At 46.0% G+C, this 21,068-nt stretch overlaps 3 protein-coding genes across 11 annotated transcripts in view; all 3 read right to left on the bottom strand.

Moving 5' to 3' along the window:
- Nucleotides 1-39: 39 nt before the first annotated feature.
- On the bottom strand, nt 40-5,415 carry mrpl39 (mitochondrial ribosomal protein L39). The gene is made up of 10 exons (XM_076094499.1): nt 5,245-5,415; nt 4,503-4,703; nt 4,181-4,320; nt 3,935-4,034; nt 3,621-3,688; nt 3,279-3,391; nt 2,957-3,022; nt 2,680-2,833; nt 1,683-1,730; nt 40-209 (listed from the first exon to the last, which is right to left on the bottom strand). The coding sequence occupies exons 1-10, from the start codon at nt 5,279-5,281 to the stop codon at nt 135-137; spliced, it is 1,002 nt and encodes a 333-aa protein (XP_075950614.1). The 5' UTR covers nt 5,282-5,415; the 3' UTR covers nt 40-134.
- Nucleotides 5,416-6,235: 820 nt separating this feature from the next.
- LOC142952654 (ras-related protein Rap-2a-like) lies at nt 6,236-15,079 on the bottom strand. The gene is made up of 2 exons (XM_076094504.1): nt 14,277-15,079; nt 6,236-7,464 (listed from the first exon to the last, which is right to left on the bottom strand). The coding sequence occupies exons 1-2, from the start codon at nt 14,588-14,590 to the stop codon at nt 7,227-7,229; spliced, it is 552 nt and encodes a 183-aa protein (XP_075950619.1). The 5' UTR covers nt 14,591-15,079; the 3' UTR covers nt 6,236-7,226.
- Nucleotides 15,080-16,867: 1,788 nt separating this feature from the next.
- Nucleotides 16,868-21,068, bottom strand: part of LOC142952650 (muscleblind-like protein 2a) — a 40,256-nt gene continuing 36,055 nt past the window's right edge. For all 9 annotated transcript variants that reach the window (XM_076094492.1, XM_076094493.1, XM_076094496.1 and 6 more), the window contains one exon: nt 16,868-20,065. In XM_076094492.1, the coding sequence (XP_075950607.1) occupies nt 19,941-20,065 (125 nt within the window). In that variant the 3' untranslated portion in view covers nt 16,868-19,940. The remainder of the gene's footprint in view (nt 20,066-21,068) is intronic.

Raw genomic sequence — 21,068 nt, 5'->3', positions numbered from 1 at the left:
GTGCGGCGATTTCCATAAGAATGACAAACGTGGAAGTGATTTGTCACGTATTTTTTACACATTTATTGAACAAATAATACAATCGGGTACATGTGAAAGTGGTACTGTGTGAGGGGAAGGCGACACAGAGATCGCTACTGGCTGCTCGCTGGTGGAGTGGAGTCAGGAGGAGAGGGAGGAGCCACTTCTTCAAGTCTCGGCACCTCAACCTGTGCAAAATAAAGCCACACGTGTTAATTATCATCCTTATAACGAGGACGTCCCCTCTCTAGACCCGGTGAGGGTTTGCTAGAGTGGGACCATTTCTACAGAGATGTCAGAGGGGTGTGGAGGCCTCCGTTTGTCGCGTGGGCGGCCGTGTTTGGAGCGCCAGCTGGAGGCAGACGGGGGACACGCTTCCCTGCCGCCCGCAGACGGCTCAGAAAACGCTCCGCCCACGCCTCGCTGCTTTTATAACCCTCATCAGCACATACAGAGGGTGTACAAAATAACACTTTAAATTCACATGTAGCGGATTACAACGCCGCAGCATTAAAAAGTGCGACGGTTTATTAATATGTCTGTTAAAATAGGGTTGTAGGGGTACTGCAAACAACTGGATGGTAAGGGGTTTCTGTTATTCTGTCCACGTGGATCTAACCATCCAGGGGAAACGCATTTAAATCAAGCAGAGGGGCTAACTTTGTTTCACCGGTTTACATAATCTGGTTGACGGTCTGATAACACGGCCTTGCTCAGTGTTACACCTGAATACGATTACAGCCGGCTACATCAAGTGTAAATATTCGGTATATTTGCCGTACCAATGAAATACTGACTATACAGACACTACCCTTTTGGGAATGTGATGTTTGAATACCTGATATGACGGCAGCTTTTCCAAATGAAGTTCATCTTGTGAATTACTCCAAGAAGGGTGCAAGAATCCTATCGCAACATCAGTCAAAATAACTGCAGTTCAAAATCGTTCAGCCCCGTCTTAAAAGTGTAAAATATCCAACTCTCACGTCTAACTTTCGTCGTTAATAAAGCGCTGTTTAATTCCACAATGTGAAAATACAATGTAGGCCACAGAGCACAGCGTGTCATCAGTTGCCAAATCAAGTGAGTCTATTAATGAGCACATCGTTTTTTATTTTCATTACGCAATCAGTGATGCACAGAGAATGCCAGAAAGGCTGCAGCAAAATACACTTCGCCGAGATGAGTCCATCCAAAATTAACTCGTAGCCTAGTTTGAATTTGAAGCTTCTCTTTAGAGTCTCACTCGGTGACGCTCAGACGGTGTCACGATGTACCACGTCTGCGATCAGAGCCGTGAACCTGCAGAGATTTATAAATACTTCCTCCTTTGATCTCCAGTTAGTGTCTGTGTCTTTCATGTCCTTCATGAGGAGAATGAGACCTGCTTTTTCCTGCCTCTCCTCGCTCTGTTTTTTGCCAAAATATAAATGCAGAAGCAGTAAAAATAGCCCCGTTAACTCCTCACCCCTGGCTGCTTTGTGAGATCTGACAGGATGGCTGCAGCCAGTAATAATAATGTGGAGCGAGCAGTAACTTGGACGCGTTTCCATCATCTAGACCAGACCGCTGTCTCAAGAGTTGGCCGCAGCGCTTCAGCTTTGAAGTCTGTGTGTGTGTGTGTGTGTGAGGTAAAAACGGAAGAGATTTGTTCTTCTTACCAGTTTCTCTGCTCGCTGCCTCAGCTTCCTCCAGACTGTGTGGTGAGACTGCAGGGAGGAAGACAACGTGACTGGCAGGCACGTGGAGACATAAAACATACCTGCAAACTCAGAGGAGGTGAAGAAGGTGACACCCGAAACCCCGTGGGGGGGGGGGGGGGCTCCCCGGGAGAATTCTATTTTAAATATGATCTTTAAAATGTAGCATTCTGGAGTACTCTGAGACGAAAATGAAGTGATAAGACAATTACTTTAAGCAAAAAACTAATTTATTATTCAGTTATTAATCAGTATTTCAGCTCTATTATTATTATGAACCTTTATTTAGACAACATCCAATGAGACGAGGTCTCATTTTCATAGGTTTTAGTCAAATAACAACACAGACAGTGAGAGTAGCGAGAACCATCGCCTGTACAAATAAAGTGATTAGTTTTCATTGAACCCTGTTACTGCATGTCTTCATATTAACTTCCACTGTTACTGTACATCTGTTGTTGGAATTGTGGCCTATCTTCTATTTGCAATTAATATGCATTCAATCCAGTTCAATTATTTAAATGAAAATGATAATCTACTCTGGCTAAGGTAGCTTATCAAGAGTATCAAGAGGGGCGTTATAACCGTAACCCAGCAAGTCTGAACTGTAACGGAACATAGCGGAACATAAACCTTAATGAAGACGGTGTAGACATCTTAATGCTGATTGGACAAGACTCGACAAAGATGTTTTATTGTGAAGATCACGACATCACCCTTTCTCCTCGTCTCACTCCAATCTGAGAAACGCTGGCCCCCAAAAAAACTCTACGGATCTACACGATTCACGTGGATGACATATTTTGATTCAAAAGTTTGCAGGTATGTGTACTGGTACGGTCAGACTAGAATGCAGCATCAAGGTTTCTACAAATTAGTCGAGTACAAAGATGAAATAATACACAAAATGTCTGCCTTTGCGTGCCATTTTGTCCCCATCTTTCACACACTTCCCCACCTGCAGCTGCAGAGGCAGGGAGAGGCCCTGTGCTCGGCGGTGGAGGCCCCGGGGCCCCTGCTCCAGGATGTGGAGGGCCGTCACCTCGTACTGGGAGCACAGGCCTGTCCTGGCCACCAGGGGGCCCGCACTCAGCAGCACATGGTCATCACATCTACAGAAAAATGAAAATGGTAAAGAACTGCGGGCGATGCATAAAGTACACGGCCTCCTTCAGACATGCACAATGCGACATGTAACCGACTGATTGAACCAAAACGTGGGCATGAAGACTCACCTGTGGAGCGTCACTGTGCCTTTGGGGTTTTGTGCCGCCTTCTGTTCCACCTCTTCCAGTTTACACCTGGAAGACAGAAGGACAGAGGCATGAAGGGAGGAAAAGGTACAAAAACTTTACCAGTGGCACAAGAAGGTTTCACGCAGTCTACTGAATACGTAGTCGCTGTGCTTTCTTCCCTCTTGCAAGAGAATAAACGGAAAAAGACAACTTTGAATCTTCTGATGACTTCATTATTAATTTGAGAATGAAAACTCTCTCCTCCCGATTAACCTAGAAATTTTCCACCACAGTACTGCTGCTCAGTAAGAAGCCAGTCTACCTGCTCTGTGAGAAGACCTCCAGCGCCACAGAGGGCGCCACCTCCAGAGGCTCCCAGACCAGGTCCTGGTGGATGAGGTGCTGGGCCTCTCTGGTCAGAGACCGGAAGGACTCCTGGAGAGAAAACCAGCCATGATGGTTTACAAACACATTGCACAAAGGATCAGTTGCAGTTATGGATACAAGCAACAAATAAAATAATCATTCCTCCACACACACACACACACACACACACACACACACACACACACACACACACACACACACACACACACACACACACACACACACACACACACACACACACACACACACACACACACACACACACACACACACACACCTCGGAGGGAGTCCATTTGTCCAGCTCAGGGTCGAGCACCACGTCGCAGCAGAAAGCACCTGAAGTGACTGCATAGAAACAAATGACATGTACACAAATTAGCACCACACCACCTCTCATCAGTCTAATGTGTACGTTTCAATAACGAAGAAAATGACCGGCGAGGAACTACGTTTAATCAGCTGTTTAATAAGCCGACACGAACAGGCAAAGTTACTGCATCTGACTTTGAATTCTATCTAATAACAGTTACTGGCAGATGTGTTTTTGGCTCGTTCTACGGGTCACTGGTGTATAAAGAGAAGCTCCTGTACCTGCCACCTCTGGTGTGCTGAGCAGCTCCACAGTAAAGTTGTCTTTGAACGCGGTCTCCAGCACCTGGCCGAGCAAGGCAGCGCAGGAACGCCAATAGGCCTGAGGGGAAACAACGCTGGATGTCAAACTCATATTAGCAGTGGATCTCTACACACAAACAGGACTGAGAATTAGAACCGGCTCATTCCTAAAACGTCCAGAACAATCTGAAATCGTATTAAATACTTTTTGTTGTTGTTTAGTACCTGGTTGACCAGTGTGGGATCACTGTCTTTAAATGTGAGCAGAGTGAGCGAGCAGGACTGGGTGAGGGGCTGGTGGAGAGACCACGGCTCCCCGTCCACCAGGGCCAGAGCCGAGTTGGTCAAGTGATGCTCCGTCAGGTCTGAGAGGAAACACAGGAGTTCATCAGAGGGCGAAACAAATATATATCCATGGAGAAACATGTAGCAGTACGTCTAGTTTTCCACAGATTGTGGATTATGCTGTATACAAAAAGGGCTGCGGTTTAATTCATAAACTTGTTTCCTGCCTCCCCACAGAGGTTCATCACGCATCCACACTCACGTCTGGCACAGCTCATCGGAGTGGACATCCCTTTGTTCATGACGAGCATCGTGCCATCCAGCCCCGGGCCCTGCACGGACACCTCTATCTTCTCCACGCGAGGGTACAGCGCTCTCTGCCTGGCCTGCTCTCTGGAGAAGACGGCAGAGCGCAGGCAGCGGACCTCGGCGGCCGGAACACACGCTGCGGCAGTTGCAAAGCCTGGGGGGGGGGTACGCCATCTTTTTCTAACTTCTGCTCTTATGTCATGAAACTACTTTATTATTGGTGTCATCAGGGTTATCTGGACTGAAAACTACAATTTTTTAACAAGAAGTCTGTGTTTCTAAGAAGGAACCAAACAAACTATGTTGAGTTGCATTATGGGAAGTGTAGGCTTGAGTGTTTTTGGAGCATATTAGATACAAGTCAGGATATGCATTTGGTTTAAATGTATAATTTATGTCAGCATAATGGCATTTGCACAATTAAAACAATACTGTCAATCATAAACTACGTCTTACACGACATTATGAGTAGAAATCATTAGCTTATTATACCCTCATATTTAGAATATTTAAAATGTATTTCAGAGTTGAACAATAATGTAACGCTAATTTGTACGTAATGCGAAAACAAGCAGCTTGCTAACCGAAATTAATTATATATTATATGAAGTTGCAAACTATCATTTCCACCTAGCTAGCCCACATGCTAATGCTACCCGAAAACCGTTAGCTAGCTACCAGTCGACGTTACTCACGGCGCTGGAGAGCTTGACACGCGGTCCTGGTCACCATTGTGAAGAATATTTATATATCTACATAAAAAAAACAATGAAAAGATACAGAAGGACAAATTGATAAATGTTTGTCACTTGCGCCTCTGTTTGAAGGACGCCATGCCTGTTCCGTGTGCAGCGAACATTTCGGTCCGGGTAGGAACTGGAGTCAGTGGCTGGAACGGTCCGTGTGAGCTTTCCAGGACCACGTGCAGTTCCAGTTTACAGCAGCAGGTGTCGCTGTTGGTCGACATTTCAATCAGGCTTATGTAAAGGAAACCCTGCAATACTTTTTTTGTATTCTGTAGCTAGAGAGTGAGAGAAAAATAAAACCTCCATCAGCACCATTTTCATCAACAGACCCTAAGAACATAATACATCTCTGTATAATACTTATTTGATATTTCTTTAGGCACAAAAGTTTTGATATTAATGGCGTCCCTCGACGATTCATTTCTGAATTACTTCAGTCTCTGTAGCCTAAGTGTTGAAAGACTGTTGCTCTTACGCTGATTGGATGCAATCCAAAGTTATGATCTTGGCTCTGATGTCTCACATGTCCCCAACTTCATCCTCTAATGGACTCTAATGGCATTCAGAATTTGACAAATGCTCGTTGGATGTTTCAGGACCAGAATCAGCAGTAAGTGTTGGCACTAATGGCAGCAGCTGGAGCAGCGAGACGCCCGGCCAGGGAACGCAGCCGCAGGACCGAAACATCATAAATCATCTCGACGCAGGCCGAGGTGGAGCCAGATTACAGCTTAATAGCAAAGCTTGAAAGGCTAGCTTCACAATGAGTGCCAATCTTAATGACCTCAGGAGGTCAAAGTAAAAGAAGGGAGAACTCCAAAGTTGTATTTGGCACTCGGGAGGAGCTGCTTTTACAATTTAAAGAAAGGTTTCTTTACCTTTACGATCGCACAAAATCATTCATCATTCAACAATAAATACGCAGGACACATTTGTGCATAAAGATTTATTTTTTTGTTGAAAATAAGTGTTTCTCACATTGAACCACAAACATATCAGATGTGACTTTAAGATAAAAGAACTATACACTGACACCATACAATGTAACAAGGCATTTTGTATGATCTGTAAGGTGTAAAGACAAGTGTCCGGTTCATTGTTTTCACCAGTTGATTGGTTGATACTGTCTCTTTGGGTGAAGTTGATTGTACTCAATGTCGGTGTGACGGTACAACTTCATGCACACATCATCCACAGCATGTCAACGTTTGGGATCTCCTGAATGAATTTCCCCAAAGGTGCGGTTCCCTTTTTTTGTTTTTTGTTTTAAACATTCTCTCATCTAGTCATTCATTCGTATTTAGGCGGGCCTGCTGTGGAAATTGAACTTCCAGTACGACTCCATCACAGTGGTGTTACTTGACATCCGTTGAGATACTTGGTGACCGGCCTTGCACTGTCCAAAACAAAAAATTCCCAAAAGTGCAAAAAAAAGAAAAAAACACAAGCAGAAGAGTAGAGGACCGATGAAACCGCGGAGCAAACTGCCATCCCTGCTTGGAACTATGGCTGGCTTCCCGAAAAGCGTTCAGCACTATGATCCTCTTTGTCGATGGCTTTTGAGATGGTTTTGGCACCGTGCTGCGTTTTGGGAAACCCTGAACATTTGCTCCTGTTATCCCGGAGGACGGTGACGAAAGTGGGAGGTCAAGTGTTGTCCTTTTTTTCCTTTCAAGGGAAAAATCCACCCTGTGTCCGAAGAATGATGTACGTTGAACTTTATTTCCCCCCTAAACCCTCTTTGTCTACTTCTGCATCGGTTAGGGATTTCCTACATTTCCCAGAATGCACAGGCCTTAACTGCTTGAACAGTTTCAGAAAGAGTGGATTTTCCCTTTAAATCCCTCCATCTTCAATCTATCTAACATGAATTCATTTGCATTCTAATTGCCGACCGTCCTCCCATCCGTCACCCCCTCTCCAGCAGGCTGCTACTGCACGCTGCAGGCGGGGCAGCAGGCCTCTCTCCGGTCCGGCAGAGGGCAGAAGTCCATCTGCCTCACGATCTCGGCGAAGAGCTCGTCAACCATGGTCTTGCTCTTGGCCGACGTCTCCATGAAGGGGCAGCCCCAATCCTCGGCCAGCGCCTGGCCCTCGCTGGGGGACACTTCCCTCTCCTCCTCCAGGTCCACCTTATTACCCACCAGCACCACCGGCACCTGCTGGTACCTGGAAATTCAGAGAGAAAGTATTAATCAGAGGAGCGCTCGTCTGGAAGTTGCTGCCTGCTTCCCACCCCCTGCTGGGTGTGCGTTTTGTTACAGACGGAGACTACAGGAACTTCCTGCTGCCAAAGGGAAAATGCGGGAGGGAAAGAAACAGACTAAACTGTGTGTGTGTGTGTGTGTGTGTGTGTGTGTGTTGTTGGCCTACATACTGTATTTGTTAGATGCTGAAACAATAAGGGGTTTGAACAATGCACAATGGAGCAAGGGGAGAGGAATAAACACAGCCACATTCAGTTCCAGCTCCCCAGGAGGGCTCCATCACTCCCCGGGTGTCTTTATATCAGCGGGCGGTCCCGTTGGAAAACTGTCATCAGAAAGAAGAAAAAAAACAACTGCTGTGACGCTCTATTTATTCCTGGATACATTATATATGTGGCGGCGCGGCACGCAAGCTGTACGTTTAATGGCTTCCAGTTCTTGTTTGGAATCGTTAGCCCTCCACTTTGCGTCGTTCCCATCGTGCACTAAGCGCGTCTTAACGGATCAAAAGCTTTCTTCCCCCAGCGTGCGGCGGACGATCCCAGTCCTCCTCCATCCATCAATACAAGGAAACCAGGCTGGGGGAGAGTAATGGTAGAGGTTATTGAATAATTGAATAAAGCTAATGTGCTGCTCTCACATGGGGGATGGGGACGTTGAACATTGGCCTCGTAGCTCAGAAATAACTATTTTCTACTTAATATCTAGCTTCGGCTCCGGTGCGTCTGTTCATCTCAAACAGCGTGTCATCGTGTGTGCATGGAGAGTAAAATACCATGTCGAGAGTCTACAGACAGATAGAATTGGTGTCGAGGAGGTTTTGAGCACAAAGACAGTGACTTTCTTCAGGTACTAGATACTTCACTTCAGCGAAGGCGCCCTTCATGTTTTTCTCTGATTAAATAACTACGGCATGTCAATTACAGAGGGCATATATTCTCGCTGCAGGTAATGGCGCAGACCACCTAATAGCCTCGAGCATCAGTCATTCCTAAGTGCATCCCGAGCCCGGCGCATTGATCCGCTGGTGCTATTGAGAAATGAGCTCTTATCTACAAATTGGTGGCCGGCTGCCACGCCGCTCAGCGGGGGAGAGAGAGAGAGAGAGAGAGAGAGAGAGAGCTGGAGGACACTTGAGCACCCTGCTGAAGGGTCCTCGAGCCAGACGGCGAGGCCCCCCGACTGGCTCGGCATGACCCCTGACCTTTCAGAGGAAATCACAGGAGAGCAGACGCCTCCCTCCCAAAAAAAAGGTGCAAATGGGAAAATGATTACTGATAATGGCAGAGACTTCTTCCTAATTGGTCGACAAGTAAGACCGCCAAGCGGGGGGAAAAGTTACTCGGGAAATTTTCAAATGTCAAAAAGACTTCCCTGCAGCTTGACATTTTCCCCTCACAGCCATCACACGCACACACACACGCACACACACACACACACACACGCACACACACACACACACACACACAGACACACACACACACACAGCAGCTGACCTCAGCAGGACAAGGCATCTCGTACGGCCCGGTGTGTGTGTGTGTGTGTGTGTGTGTGTGTGTGTGTGTGTGTGTGTGGAGAGCCGGAGTCTAGAGGGTGTGAAGTGCGAACAAGGAGCACACCACGCAGACAAATGCAATCTGACAGCCTCGCAGGAGAAACTCTATATATAACTACAAAGACACAGGGAGAGCCAGCTTCTCCAGGGTGGGGTGCGGGGGGGGGGCGGGTGGGACCGAGGTTGTTTGTTGCGGCATCAAAACCCACCGCTCCCTCCTCGCCAGATGAGGAGGAAACTCAAACCGCTCGACGCAGCACGAACAAAAGTTGCCCCGTGGAGATTTATAGGCTGATATCATGCATGGTTGAAGATTGTGTCGCTCAGTGTTTGGGGTTAAAGAGTGGAGTTTAGCTAGCTAGAGTGCTCAATATGAGAACTATCTACACTATAGCTATATATTTTTGTACATTTTTCAAACGGTCACCTTTCGGACGAGCTACTTTAATACTTTTCAGATTAGGTTTTACATAAAATGTGACGTATTGTTATAGATCACGTTTGCCAGATGAGCGAACAGGAAACTGTTTCGCTAACACATTCACCATCTCAAGTTAATATGTCAATTTGGTGTTTTCCACTGGTTCTGCTGCCCCCAAGTGGCCAAAAACCATTATGTTCATAATATAATAAAAACACTACATTTCTTGTGAATTACTGTTAGTTTTCTTCAATAAATGATACTTACATTGACTCCTCAATTAAATGATGCTATCTGTACAACATCACTTTTCTTTACCCTGTTTTATTGTTGCACCAACAATCACAATAAAGAGCGTCCTCATGGTTATCGGTGCGGTCGCCATCATCTATGTTCTGCTAGAAGTGCTTTTACTCTCCATACTGTGTGAATATAAAGAAGGAGGAAATTACAAACATTGCTAACTTGTTCCTGGTCCAGCACAAGACTTGGCAGCCGTGCATTGTTGAAATCTGTATTGATTTCTACAACACCGTCCGTGAAAACACTTTTTCAGAACGATACTCAGAGGTGCTGCAGGGCGTTCACACAGGAAAGTGCTGAGCTCCATTTGTGAGAAGCATCCTCATTAATGGATGTGGAATCCATACATGTGGCCTTTACAGTAAACAAAACAAAAAGTTACAGATGTTTGCCTCTGCGGGGTGTTTTTACAACTGTTGGGGGGGGGGGACACATACAACCTCCCACACACAGAGAATCAGTGTTTCTAACTCACACAAAAAAAAAAAGATGGACTTTTTCCACTGAGCCTGAGGGTACAACAGCCTTATTAAGGCTACCTGCTGTGCTAAATAGCTCCAGTGACTTCACTTACCCGTTTTCACAAGACCCTCAGCACATGCAAACACACAACAACAACAGCACAAAAACACAGTCAGGCATCTCCAACGTGAAGCCCTCGAAGCCCCTGCAGCCGCCCTCTCTGCTCTCTGCATCTGCTGTTCATTAGCAGCCGGAGCAGCTTCACCGTGTGACAGCCGGGTCACACGCATTGTATCTGTGTTTGTAGGGACCGGACAAGAGGAACCACAGAACTCCCCCAAAGGGTGTCACGGATTGAAAACGAGGCCTCCGCGGGTAATGTCGGAGAGGAAAGCAAAGGGGCCGCGGACATTGCTGAGATAAACAGACAAAGAGAGGGCCTGCACAGCAGATGGAGAAGGTCTTTAGAGTCTTTTTTTATGGTGAGGCTTCATTTCCATCTTTAATGACGCAGCTCAGCTCCTCCAGATATGTTCTTTACAGCAGATGCAAAGGCAGTAAAGGCAGTATGGGAGTCCTGATTACTTGTATTAGTCTCGCTTTTCTGTGCAGTTAAAACGAAGACAACAATTCAAGGTACGAAATAAAGAGGTATAAGTAAGTAACTTTAATGTTATTAATGTTCCAGATTCTTAAAGCCACCTAGAGAGCTCCGGTTGCTTTCCTCAGGGGTCACAAGATAATTAGCAAGCTGGGAAATAAGAAAACTAATATCTGCTGCACGAATCCTGCCTATTTTTGCTTTTAATTGTGATATTTACCTCCTTGGAAAGGAACACCTATCGATATATATTCACTTGTGACGTGTCAAGGCGTCGCTTTGAAGACTTAGTGTGTATTAGGTCGGATTGGAACGACGCACAGATGTGTCAACAGATGTGCGAGAGCTGCCAGAAGGCTACAAGTCAGTCCTGAGTGTGACATAACACCAACAATGAGCACTTCACCGGTGGCTTTCCTTAACTCACATTTTCAACCAAGCCGGCCTCTTTAACAACGCTCTCCATCTTGATGGCAAACACTAAAAGCCCCGAGGTCAGGAAGTAGCTTTGTACCGACACCAAAGTGCCCCCTGGGACATGTAGTTTTTTGGTCCCACTCAGCGGCGCGCGATGCTCACCTCCTGCTATTAGACAGGGCATCAGTGCAGCGTGAAAACGCCGCTCGAGTGCTTTGAACGTGCCCTTCTCCTCCGACGCTGCAATAAGCTTCACATGCGAGCGGGGGAGATGATTAGATTGTGAGGAGGGCTACACCCAGATGTAGTTTCCACAGATCGCAGTGGACGCAGGGTTTTATTCAGTTAGCCCGCGGAGGGCGAAGCGTGTCAGAGAATATGCATCAATTATACACATATGTGATGAAAAGCACATCATTTAATCATGGCAGAGCGACGAATAGAGATTTCCTTAAACAGCCTTTGTGCCGGATGAAAAAAAAGCAACCACTTGGGGGTTGCTGCAGTGCAGAGCTAACATGCTACATTTTGTATTTATTTTTTAGGTAGCAAATGCTAACCACGTTAAAGGAGCAGTTTGAACATTTTGGTAAACTCACGCGTTCACTTTCTTGCCCGAAAATTTGATGACGGGAATGACACCACTCACGACTGTACGGTAAACACTGTGTGTAGCTGGAGCTAGCAGCTGGTTAGCTTAGCTTAGCATTAAAATGGGAGCGGGAAAACGCCTCGTCAAACGGTAAATTGTTGTTTTTGTAAAGATGAAACACGTTAAATGAGTGAGCTTTACAGATGCAGGTAACATAATCTGTTCACCCCTGTTTAAAGTCTTTATGCTAAGCTAAGCTAACTGGCCCCTGCATGGCTCCAATTAAATGCAGTGCATGACGTGAGGGAGTTATCGATCTTCTCATTTAACTCTTGGCAAGAAAGCGATTCAGTGTATTTCCCAAAATGTCGAACTATTACTCTAAGTGTATTTCCTGCTTCTCACTGCACCGCCTCATACGTACGAGTCAGCACAATGAAGGTGATATGTGGACCGCGGGAGGCCTCACGACACCTGCACCACACAGCAGAAACATACAGGATCCCATGATTCCCCCCCCCCCCACCCCACCCCCCCATGCAAAAGCCTGCTGGTTTATATGTCTCCCTAATGGAGGCCTGATGTCTTCTTGGCTTCCAACCCAACACAATCCCATTACGTTCTGGTGCTGCTGGCTCAGCAGGACGTTTGGGAGGAGGGAGGCTGATCTCACGGACACCGCTAATGAAGACCAGGAGAGGATTGTGCTGCTTGTTTTATTAAAGATGGACACCCTGTGGATATCTGCATATGTTTAAATGATCCACTGAGCCTCTCCTTGCTGTCCTTAAATGAACTGTCTCTGCACTGTGCAACAATTTGGCTCTCTGAGACTCTTTGTGATAATAGTTTGCCCTGCAAAATGTGATCTGTTATGTGCATAGAAATGATATATCGCACGCTCAGAAATGAAAACATACAGCAACAATCCCGACTTCAAACCCAGAGCAGTGTGAAATAAAAGCATGAAATATTTATAGGTATACACTTGAGGACAGCGTAGGCAGCCGCATCGGGGGGTGTGGGGAGGGGGGTTGGCGTCACGGCGCATTCGTATCCATCATTATACTTTTCATTTCAAAGGAGTTCCCTCGTGCACTCGTCCCCCCCGGCTTGCGCCTTCGTCAGCATGTGACGCTCTCCTGCTTCCACTCGGCCGGTGACGTCCGACGCCACCGGAGCATTCGGTTCACTCCGGGGGAGGACGGGGGCACTGCACCAAACTGTGCCGGTTAAATTATGAATGGCACAATATGCAGTTAGATAAATAAATGGTGATGAAAAGAGGGTTAATTGGAGGAGCGCAACAGAGCTCTTCCTCTTTTTTAAAATATTTTTCTATATTTTTAACCTAAACACAAGCAGATTACACGTTTCACGGCACTGGGGGTTATGTGCTGGACTATTTCTTGGACCAGGAGCAGTGACTTCCTGGAGTCTCAGCTGAGACTCCTTTGCGCCCTGTTAAGAAATAATACATGCATACAGAGACTCCTTCCATTTAGGTTTCCCTGCAGTTTCCAGTCCTTATGCTAAGCTAAGCTAACAGTCTCCTGGCTGCACCTTCACACTCAGGTCTCCTCTTCCTTTAAATGTATTATTTTATTCTTGACACTCCGAGGCCTTGTGAGTTTGGGGCGTTGTTCATCATAGGAATATGATGAACAACGAAATATCTCTGCAAATTAATTTTTTGTGTGTTTTAAAACTTGGACAATGGCACCAAAACAACTACACGTAATCTATTCCCACCCTTATTATATTAAGCTTTTAGATGCTTAACTTGTCTAAGACGACACACACATATGTCACCACCCTCCCTCTCTCTCTCTCTCCCTCTCTCTCTCTCTCTCTCTCTCCCAGCCTGTGAGATGAGCTCAGTGGATTTGTTGAGTAATGGCCTGAGCTGATCAAAGCCATCCAGGGTTAGTCATGTGTGAGAGACAGAGGATATGGAACCCAGGGAGAGTTCAGCGGATTGTTGTATGACAGGTGAGCCGCAGCTGGGCCTCTCTTATGAAGAACACATGAGCTGGTTGCAGCTTCTCACGCAGCGTTGGAGGGAGGGGGGGGATCCAGGGATCCAGACAGGGAGGAAGAGGAGGGAGCTGAGAAGATGCAAGTTTGATGACCCCCCCATACCCAAAAATAAGAATCTCACATGTTGTCGTGGCTCTTTAAGTGGAGTAGGTGGATAGGGGCCCTTGGGGCACCCCAGCAAGATGAGGAATACTTTGATTCCATTATAAATGTCAAGGAATGAGTGTTGTAATCATAACCCTCCATCACAAACACAACCAACTTTTGGTGTCCATGTTGCCTCAGGATGTGACCACTTAAAGGGCCCAAAACAATGAATAACCTCATCCCTATTGCATCACAATACACGAGATGAATAATGCTTTTTGTGGGCATTGTCTCACCTTTTCACCCTGATGATCTGGTCCCTCATGGGCTTGATGTCCTGAAAACTTTGCTGGTTGACCAGACTGTAGACCAGGATGAAGCCCTGGCCGTTCCTGATGTACAGGTCCCGCATCGAGGCGAACTGCTCGGTGCCGGCCGTGTCGAGGATCTCCAGCACCGACGGAGAGGAGTCCACCTCGATCTCCTTCCTGTAGAAATCTTCGATGGTGGGGTCGTACTTCTCGATGAACGTCCCGGTGACGAACTGGACCGTCAGGGCGGACTTCCCCACCCCGCCGCTGCCGAGCACCACCACCTTATACTCCCGCATCGCGCTCCCGCGGACTCGAATCCGGCATGCAGAGGACAAAAGTCTACAGCAGCGGGCCAGAGGAGCGCACCCCCATGCACGGGCGAGTCCGGACTCCCGTTACGCGGCCATGGCACGGTAACGAGCCTATACGGTGGAAGGAGACGCTCTTTTGCAGCTGCTGGCCGGGACGCTGGCGCATGCAGACCCCGGGATGAACAGCCTCTACTGGGATGTTCCCACGCTATCTTGCAGGGACACCGTTCCTCGGGCATCCATAATGCATTAAGGCGTCGGCGTGGTAAAAATAAGATTGCTATTATTAGAGACGAGGCACATCTTTGTGTGTGCCGACAAGAACAGGCGGCTGACACCACATTTCTCTGCACAGTGGGGGTACAGTAGGGCTACAGTTAAAGGCAAAGAGCCTATTTATCCTGATGGAGGCGACAGTGCTGCTGGGAGTCCACGCCTCTGGAGTCGGTGCATCCACTGGATGTTACTGTTTCCTGGAAAATATGGGGGGTGATTAGTGCCACATGGAGACAGAGGAAGGGTAGGAATCTTCGCGATCTTATCACAATGGGAATTAAGATTCAAGCGTTTGTAAGCAGACATGCCATCAGCCCTCGTTTAGGGAACGAAGGACGCGAGGGAGCATTTACATCCGGCCCAAATTTAGCATTTATTTTAATTTGAATTGCACTCAAGAATGACAAATATATAGTTTTCTGATCAGGCACCTGCATTGCTGTCAAAATTGTTACAAATCTCTGTTGCAAAAATGTGTTTTTGTTAAAGGTTGGTGAGATTCAGGGACAAAAACAATCCCGGTCGACATTGTGGGAGGAAACTGAAAAGCCTGTCCCACGTACCGGACGTGGTGGCTCTATAAGGGGCTTAGTCGCTGGAATATAAACACGTTATTTTGGGGCTTTTTCTAGATGGACCGATGGTGACACTGTTGTCATGGAGTCCTGCTGGGAAACCGGGCTAAGCACCAATCAGATGACGGGACGAGCTGCTCCCGACAAGTCCCAGAGGAATTTTCTGAAGCGTGCATACCAGCAGTGTGTTTAAGTGTGTGTCCACTGCTCTTGGCTTTGTCTGGCCCCATGCTGATTGTCATTAAATGTAATATTTTATATTATGAAGGTTAGACATGACTAGCCCCCTGACGCCTTCGTCACATGACTCACACCTTGCAGGTCGTAGGGTCTCCCTTAGCTAGTATACTAACTACACTATGGCCATGAATAGAGTGGTATTATTAACCCCTCATATCACCCTCACTTTACTCCCAAAATGTTCCACTGCAGCAACAGGAAATGACATGGGAACCAACAAATGAAAGAGCTGGTCCCAGTCCCAAGGCCTTATCATTACATCCATCTGTGGATACTTCATAGAGGAGGGCAGAGACCTACTTCAATGGAAGCAGCATCAACATCTTGTCATCAGGCCTAGAACCTACTCGCTGGGTTTATTTACTTTTAGGGTGGTTCCCAAAGTGGACTTCAGGGACCACTTTGGTGTCCTTCAAGAGGGCCCAGTTCAGTTCCACACAACACAAACAAGACCTTCACGTGACACCAAGAAGAGATCCAGAACAGGCATTTCTTTGATTTTATTTATTTATTTATTTCAATAGATTTTACACTATCTTGCTGGAACCAAAGAAACATTTGACTATAGAAACATAAAATAGCACAAAATATATGCAAAAGAAAAAAAGAATACGTTTAAAAATGATTACATTGAAACTATAAATCCGATGAGGGTCTTCTTGTCAATTTATCTTTTGAGTCTGTGCTTTGTTGGCGGGGCACACTGCAACAACAACGATGGCACAGGCAGTCACGATTCACAGCCTGCAGTCTCCAGTGTGGCGCCCTCTGCTGGCTAAAGCTGTGAATTACAAGCTCCGAACAGTTCCATTGTAAGGCAATGGGACAACACGATCTCACTCCACATTTGGGAGAACAGAAGAAAAGATCAATGACTGTTAAATCTGCCGCAGCCCCCCCCCCCCCCCCCCCCCCCCTTTTGGCCTTTTGATGTGCACATTAAAACCCTAAAAAAAATGATTTCAGATATAAAGATACACATTTGAAAAGAAGTTGAGAAGGGATTTGAGAAAGGAGACCCGGTCAAGTCTCTTGAATAAACTTCTTAAGAGCTCTTAAAAACGTAAAACCTTAAGCACGATGGACTCAAGATAAGGCAAAGTGTTTGGATAAGTCTGCTCAGTCAACCAACTGCTCAGAAAGTGCTTACTTTTTCTTTCTCCATCAGTCAATCATTGCCAACATATTTAAAAAACAAAACAAACATTACACCTCAAGAGGATTCCATACACAAGGGCATTGTGGGTCACCAAATCAGGACATTTTGTGTACAGACTTCTTCCTGTTTCCCCCCCCGACTAGAAACATTCGGTACGTTATCGTTTAGTCAGAAAAGGAAACAGTTGTTTTCTCATGCAAGATGTTGAATTGAAGTTGGATTGATCAAACAGATTGACTGCAGGGTGCAGAAACCTCAAACAACCCTTTAAAGGGAATGAAAAACAGACCACATCTTTAAACAATATGAAAAGTGCAATCCTTAACTCTAGTGATACATACGCCTCCAATAACATGTCTCAGTGTGGAACCTATGAAGGTCCTTTGTCAGGGGAAGAGTTGTACTTATAGATGATTCAGTTCTTATATATATATATATATAATCTCTGTAACATTGATGACTTTAAATCTATTTAAGTGTTACGGTCACAGCACTATACAGGCTGTTGATCTGCTAATGAAAATATTAGGTCATTGTCATAATCTCAGTGAAGAATAAGTAGAAATGTTCATACCTTCTTTACAATCTACCTTGTGTACAGTGTTCTAGCAAAGAGAAACAAAAAGAAACAACTTAACGATGTCATTTACAAAAATACCCAACTTTAGTAATTGCAACATTTGTTTGCCACAGCAACAACTTAATATTGTTATGAAATACTATTATACTAGAGTGAAAAGTACATCTTTTTTTAAATTTTCTGCTCTTTTTTTTGGTAAAATGTCATCTGTACAATAAACATTTTTTTTTTCTCCCAACAACACAAGCAACTCTATAACTATGCTCATTACTGCAACACCGTGATCTCGTGAGAAGGCAAGAAAGACCCAGTAGCTTTCCATTGGTGGGTTGACTTTTAAACCCCGCCCCCTTTAGACGCACGCGCGCCTTCTCATTCGTTAGACCTTGAAATGACCAACCGGGCAGAACGCAGCACAGCTCAATAAATTACATTCATTTCAAAATAGTTAACAACATTGTTTTTGACTAAAAATTTGACCAAGAGTAACGTAGGATAAATTACGACAAAATAAAACTTTCACCACCATCCACAAATATTACGTACGAACCAGAATGCGCGTGGAGACGAAGCCAGAACGTGAGACCAGAGCGAAGCGCTCCGGCTCCCCGGTGTGATAGTGGATTGTCGATGTCAATCAAGCACCATGAAACTACATCAGGACGTTTGATAAAACGGGAAATGAGATTTAGTCAAGTCGTGCGAGAGGGTTTGGTCTACAAACAATCGAATGATGGCCTTGGCTGAAAGACGGATGATTGTTCCGGGTGGAGGTGGAGATGGTGGAGGGGTTCAAAAATACCTTGATAGTAGACACAACACAAACTTTAAATAACTTTGAATACATTTCTAGAACCATGAATATAAACTCTCAAAATAAGAGACACTTTTACATACATTACACAGTTTACAATACATTTTTTTTGTCTCACTCACATTCCTCATGTAAACTACTCAAACCGTGGTAAGAAACGATGGTACACCGTGAAAGTCACCAAACATTCTACAAAGCTATTTTTTGATTTGTCGGTTTCTTTAACTTCTTCGATAAAGTCACTTGTGATGTCGATGAACGGTCGCCGGGGTTTTTTTTTTTCCAGCGACGATTTACGGATAAATGTGATGTCTTTCCCCCGAAAAAAAGAGTCCTTTCAACGCTCCTGACAGCCGGCGGCGTCGCGTCTGCGTCTCTTGGTGATGCGCTCTTGGTGATGCGTCTCTTGGTGATGCGCTCTTGGTGATGCGTCTCTTGGTGATGCGCTCTTGGTGATGCGCTCTCGGATGAATGTGTCGTGGATGAGCATTTTTTAGGCACTTCTACAGTTTTTTTTCTAAAATGGAACAGGATTATCGGTGATAGTAGGGTTGGACAGGACAAACCGACGGTCACAGATAGCCCTCCAGTCGAAGTGCAAGTCATCTTTTGCTTGACGAGCGTCGTCAAATGCACCGTTTTTTTTGTTTAGTTTTAGCACTTTAAGTCCCTCGCCCCCCCCCCCACCCCCCTCCCAAATAATCCCCCTCTCCAACCAGGCCTGGTGTTGTCCTCACCTGCTCGACCTCGCTTCAAGTCCCAGTCTGCCGGCAGACCATCACTCTCACACACACGCACGAAAAGGGCTCGGTGCGTCTGGAACGAACCCCTCAAGCCCTTGGCACAATCCCTGCGCCTTTAGGCTTGTTTTTTAGTTTTTTTTTCTTCAGTAATGGCCACGACTGTCCTCCCCCAGTCCCGACTGCATGCAGAAATCCGTGCACAGTCTATCCCATCGCTCCCCCCTGAACAAGGAACTGAACCCGGCACCCAAACAAATAAACAGGGTGCGTCGTGAGCAGCTTACGCAATGGCAAAAAAGAAAATGATCAGGGTGCTCTGCTTTCTGGCAGGTTGATTCCACCGACCTCTTCCGCTTTGGCAAGATGTTCCCGGAGATGAAAAGTTGGCAGGGGGAGGGAGAGGGGGGGGGGTAAGTGTCATCATGGCATCTTAACAGCATCTGGGGCAGATGAGGGTCACTGAGGTTCCCCTCGCAGGGACAGTCACATTAAGAAAACATGAGCCTGTCTGCCCCAAGGACATTCAACTTGGTAGAGAGGAAAAGAAACAAAACAGTCTTGAGCGCTGGTTCCGGTTGTGCACGGGTTTTCTGTGACTCTTCCTGTCGTCCACGTTACGCACTATATGCCTCATATAGTGCAAATCAAGCGTCTCTTTTTGTTTGTTTCTACTAACCAAAGGGATGAACATTGTGCAGCGGTTTTCAGAATAAATGTGAAAAGAGAAGGGGTCCACGGTACTTTGGGAGAACAGGTGTTAGAATGACCTCTATATGTGTGTCTGCTATGTATATAGTACTATACATAAGAATAGTTTTGACTTTTTCATGTTAATAGTTGTTTTTTCTAGCAATACATACAGTATATATCTTTTTTAATTTTCTTTTTTTAAATGTGTGTGTTACACCGGCACTGCAGTTCTTACGGTTAAATTGAAGTGTTACACTCTTAGCATGCAGGTTGCTGGACCTCTATGGGAGAGGTGAAGTAGTATTTACACTGGGGCTGTTTTGGGTTTCCTAGTGCAGCTTCGTGACACTCCACTCCCTTCCTGAAACTTACTTCAGGATGATCTGGAGGAGAGAGAGAGAGAGAGAGAGAGAGAGAGAGAGAGAGAGAGAGAGAGACAAGGAGAAGGAGGGGAACAAAAGGAGAGACACATTTAGTGAACCTGTAGGAGAGAAACGCTGTTCATTATTATAATTAAGACGCATTTTATTGTGTTTGGTGTGATCTGGGTCAAACTCTATTTGCCTTTATTTCGGCCTCACTGTGCTGAAAACAAAACGCATGTCGGATCATCTAACAACCTTTACGCCGACTAAATATGGTGCGTGGAGGCGTGAAAGTAGGCCGAATTTGAACGCCTCTTTGGGGCGTTTTTTCTGGTCCAGCTCAGTGGAGGAGTCGCGGTTTCCCGTTGATACGATTTCTCACTTCTATTTGTCTGGAGAAAGTAAACCCAGGAAGGAGATCTGCCGAATCAACAAGGCCACGTCTTTGTTTGTCCAGGAGGGTGTTGAACAGTTCTCTCTTAGTGGATGAGTTGTGGTCACTCCACCTGCCTTGTGCTTCATGCAGATCAGAGCAAAAGCTGCTAATTATCTGCAAATAGCATTTGACTCAGGTCTGGTCACCTCGGTGTGTACTCTCTCTTCAGGAGATACAGACTGATCCAACAAACAGAGAGAGAGAGAGAGAGAGAGAGAAGAAGAGGGGGGATTGTCTGTGGCGGCGTGGTGCTTGTTGATGTACAATAGACAGAAGCCACTGGTCACATCGCACGTCGCAGAAGGTCACCACAGGTGGAGAGCATGTGATGTGCTTGGGCTGCTCCGCGGCGGCAAAATAGAAAAATAAATACGACTGGGTGCCAGGTGGGCGGGATCGAGCACGTACAGGACGGCGCACCCCACCCGTCTGGTACCGCAGGAAAGGGTAAAAACGAACACCGATGGGTCCTTCTTTGCAGAGGATGAGAGTTGGATAGTTAAATTAAGATCAAGTGTGCGTTACAGAATCACGGAGGGGGTTTGAACTACACATATTCATTTCAGATTGTTATTCTAATTGCAT

This window comes from Anarhichas minor, unplaced genomic scaffold (assembly GCF_050575085.1).
Source record: "Anarhichas minor isolate MPS153535 unplaced genomic scaffold, ASM5057508v1 ptg000018l, whole genome shotgun sequence".
Classification (NCBI taxonomy): domain Eukaryota; kingdom Metazoa; phylum Chordata; class Actinopteri; order Perciformes; family Anarhichadidae; genus Anarhichas; species Anarhichas minor.
Note: the sequence above shows the minus strand (reverse complement) of the source record. Positions and strands in the feature narration are given on the sequence as shown.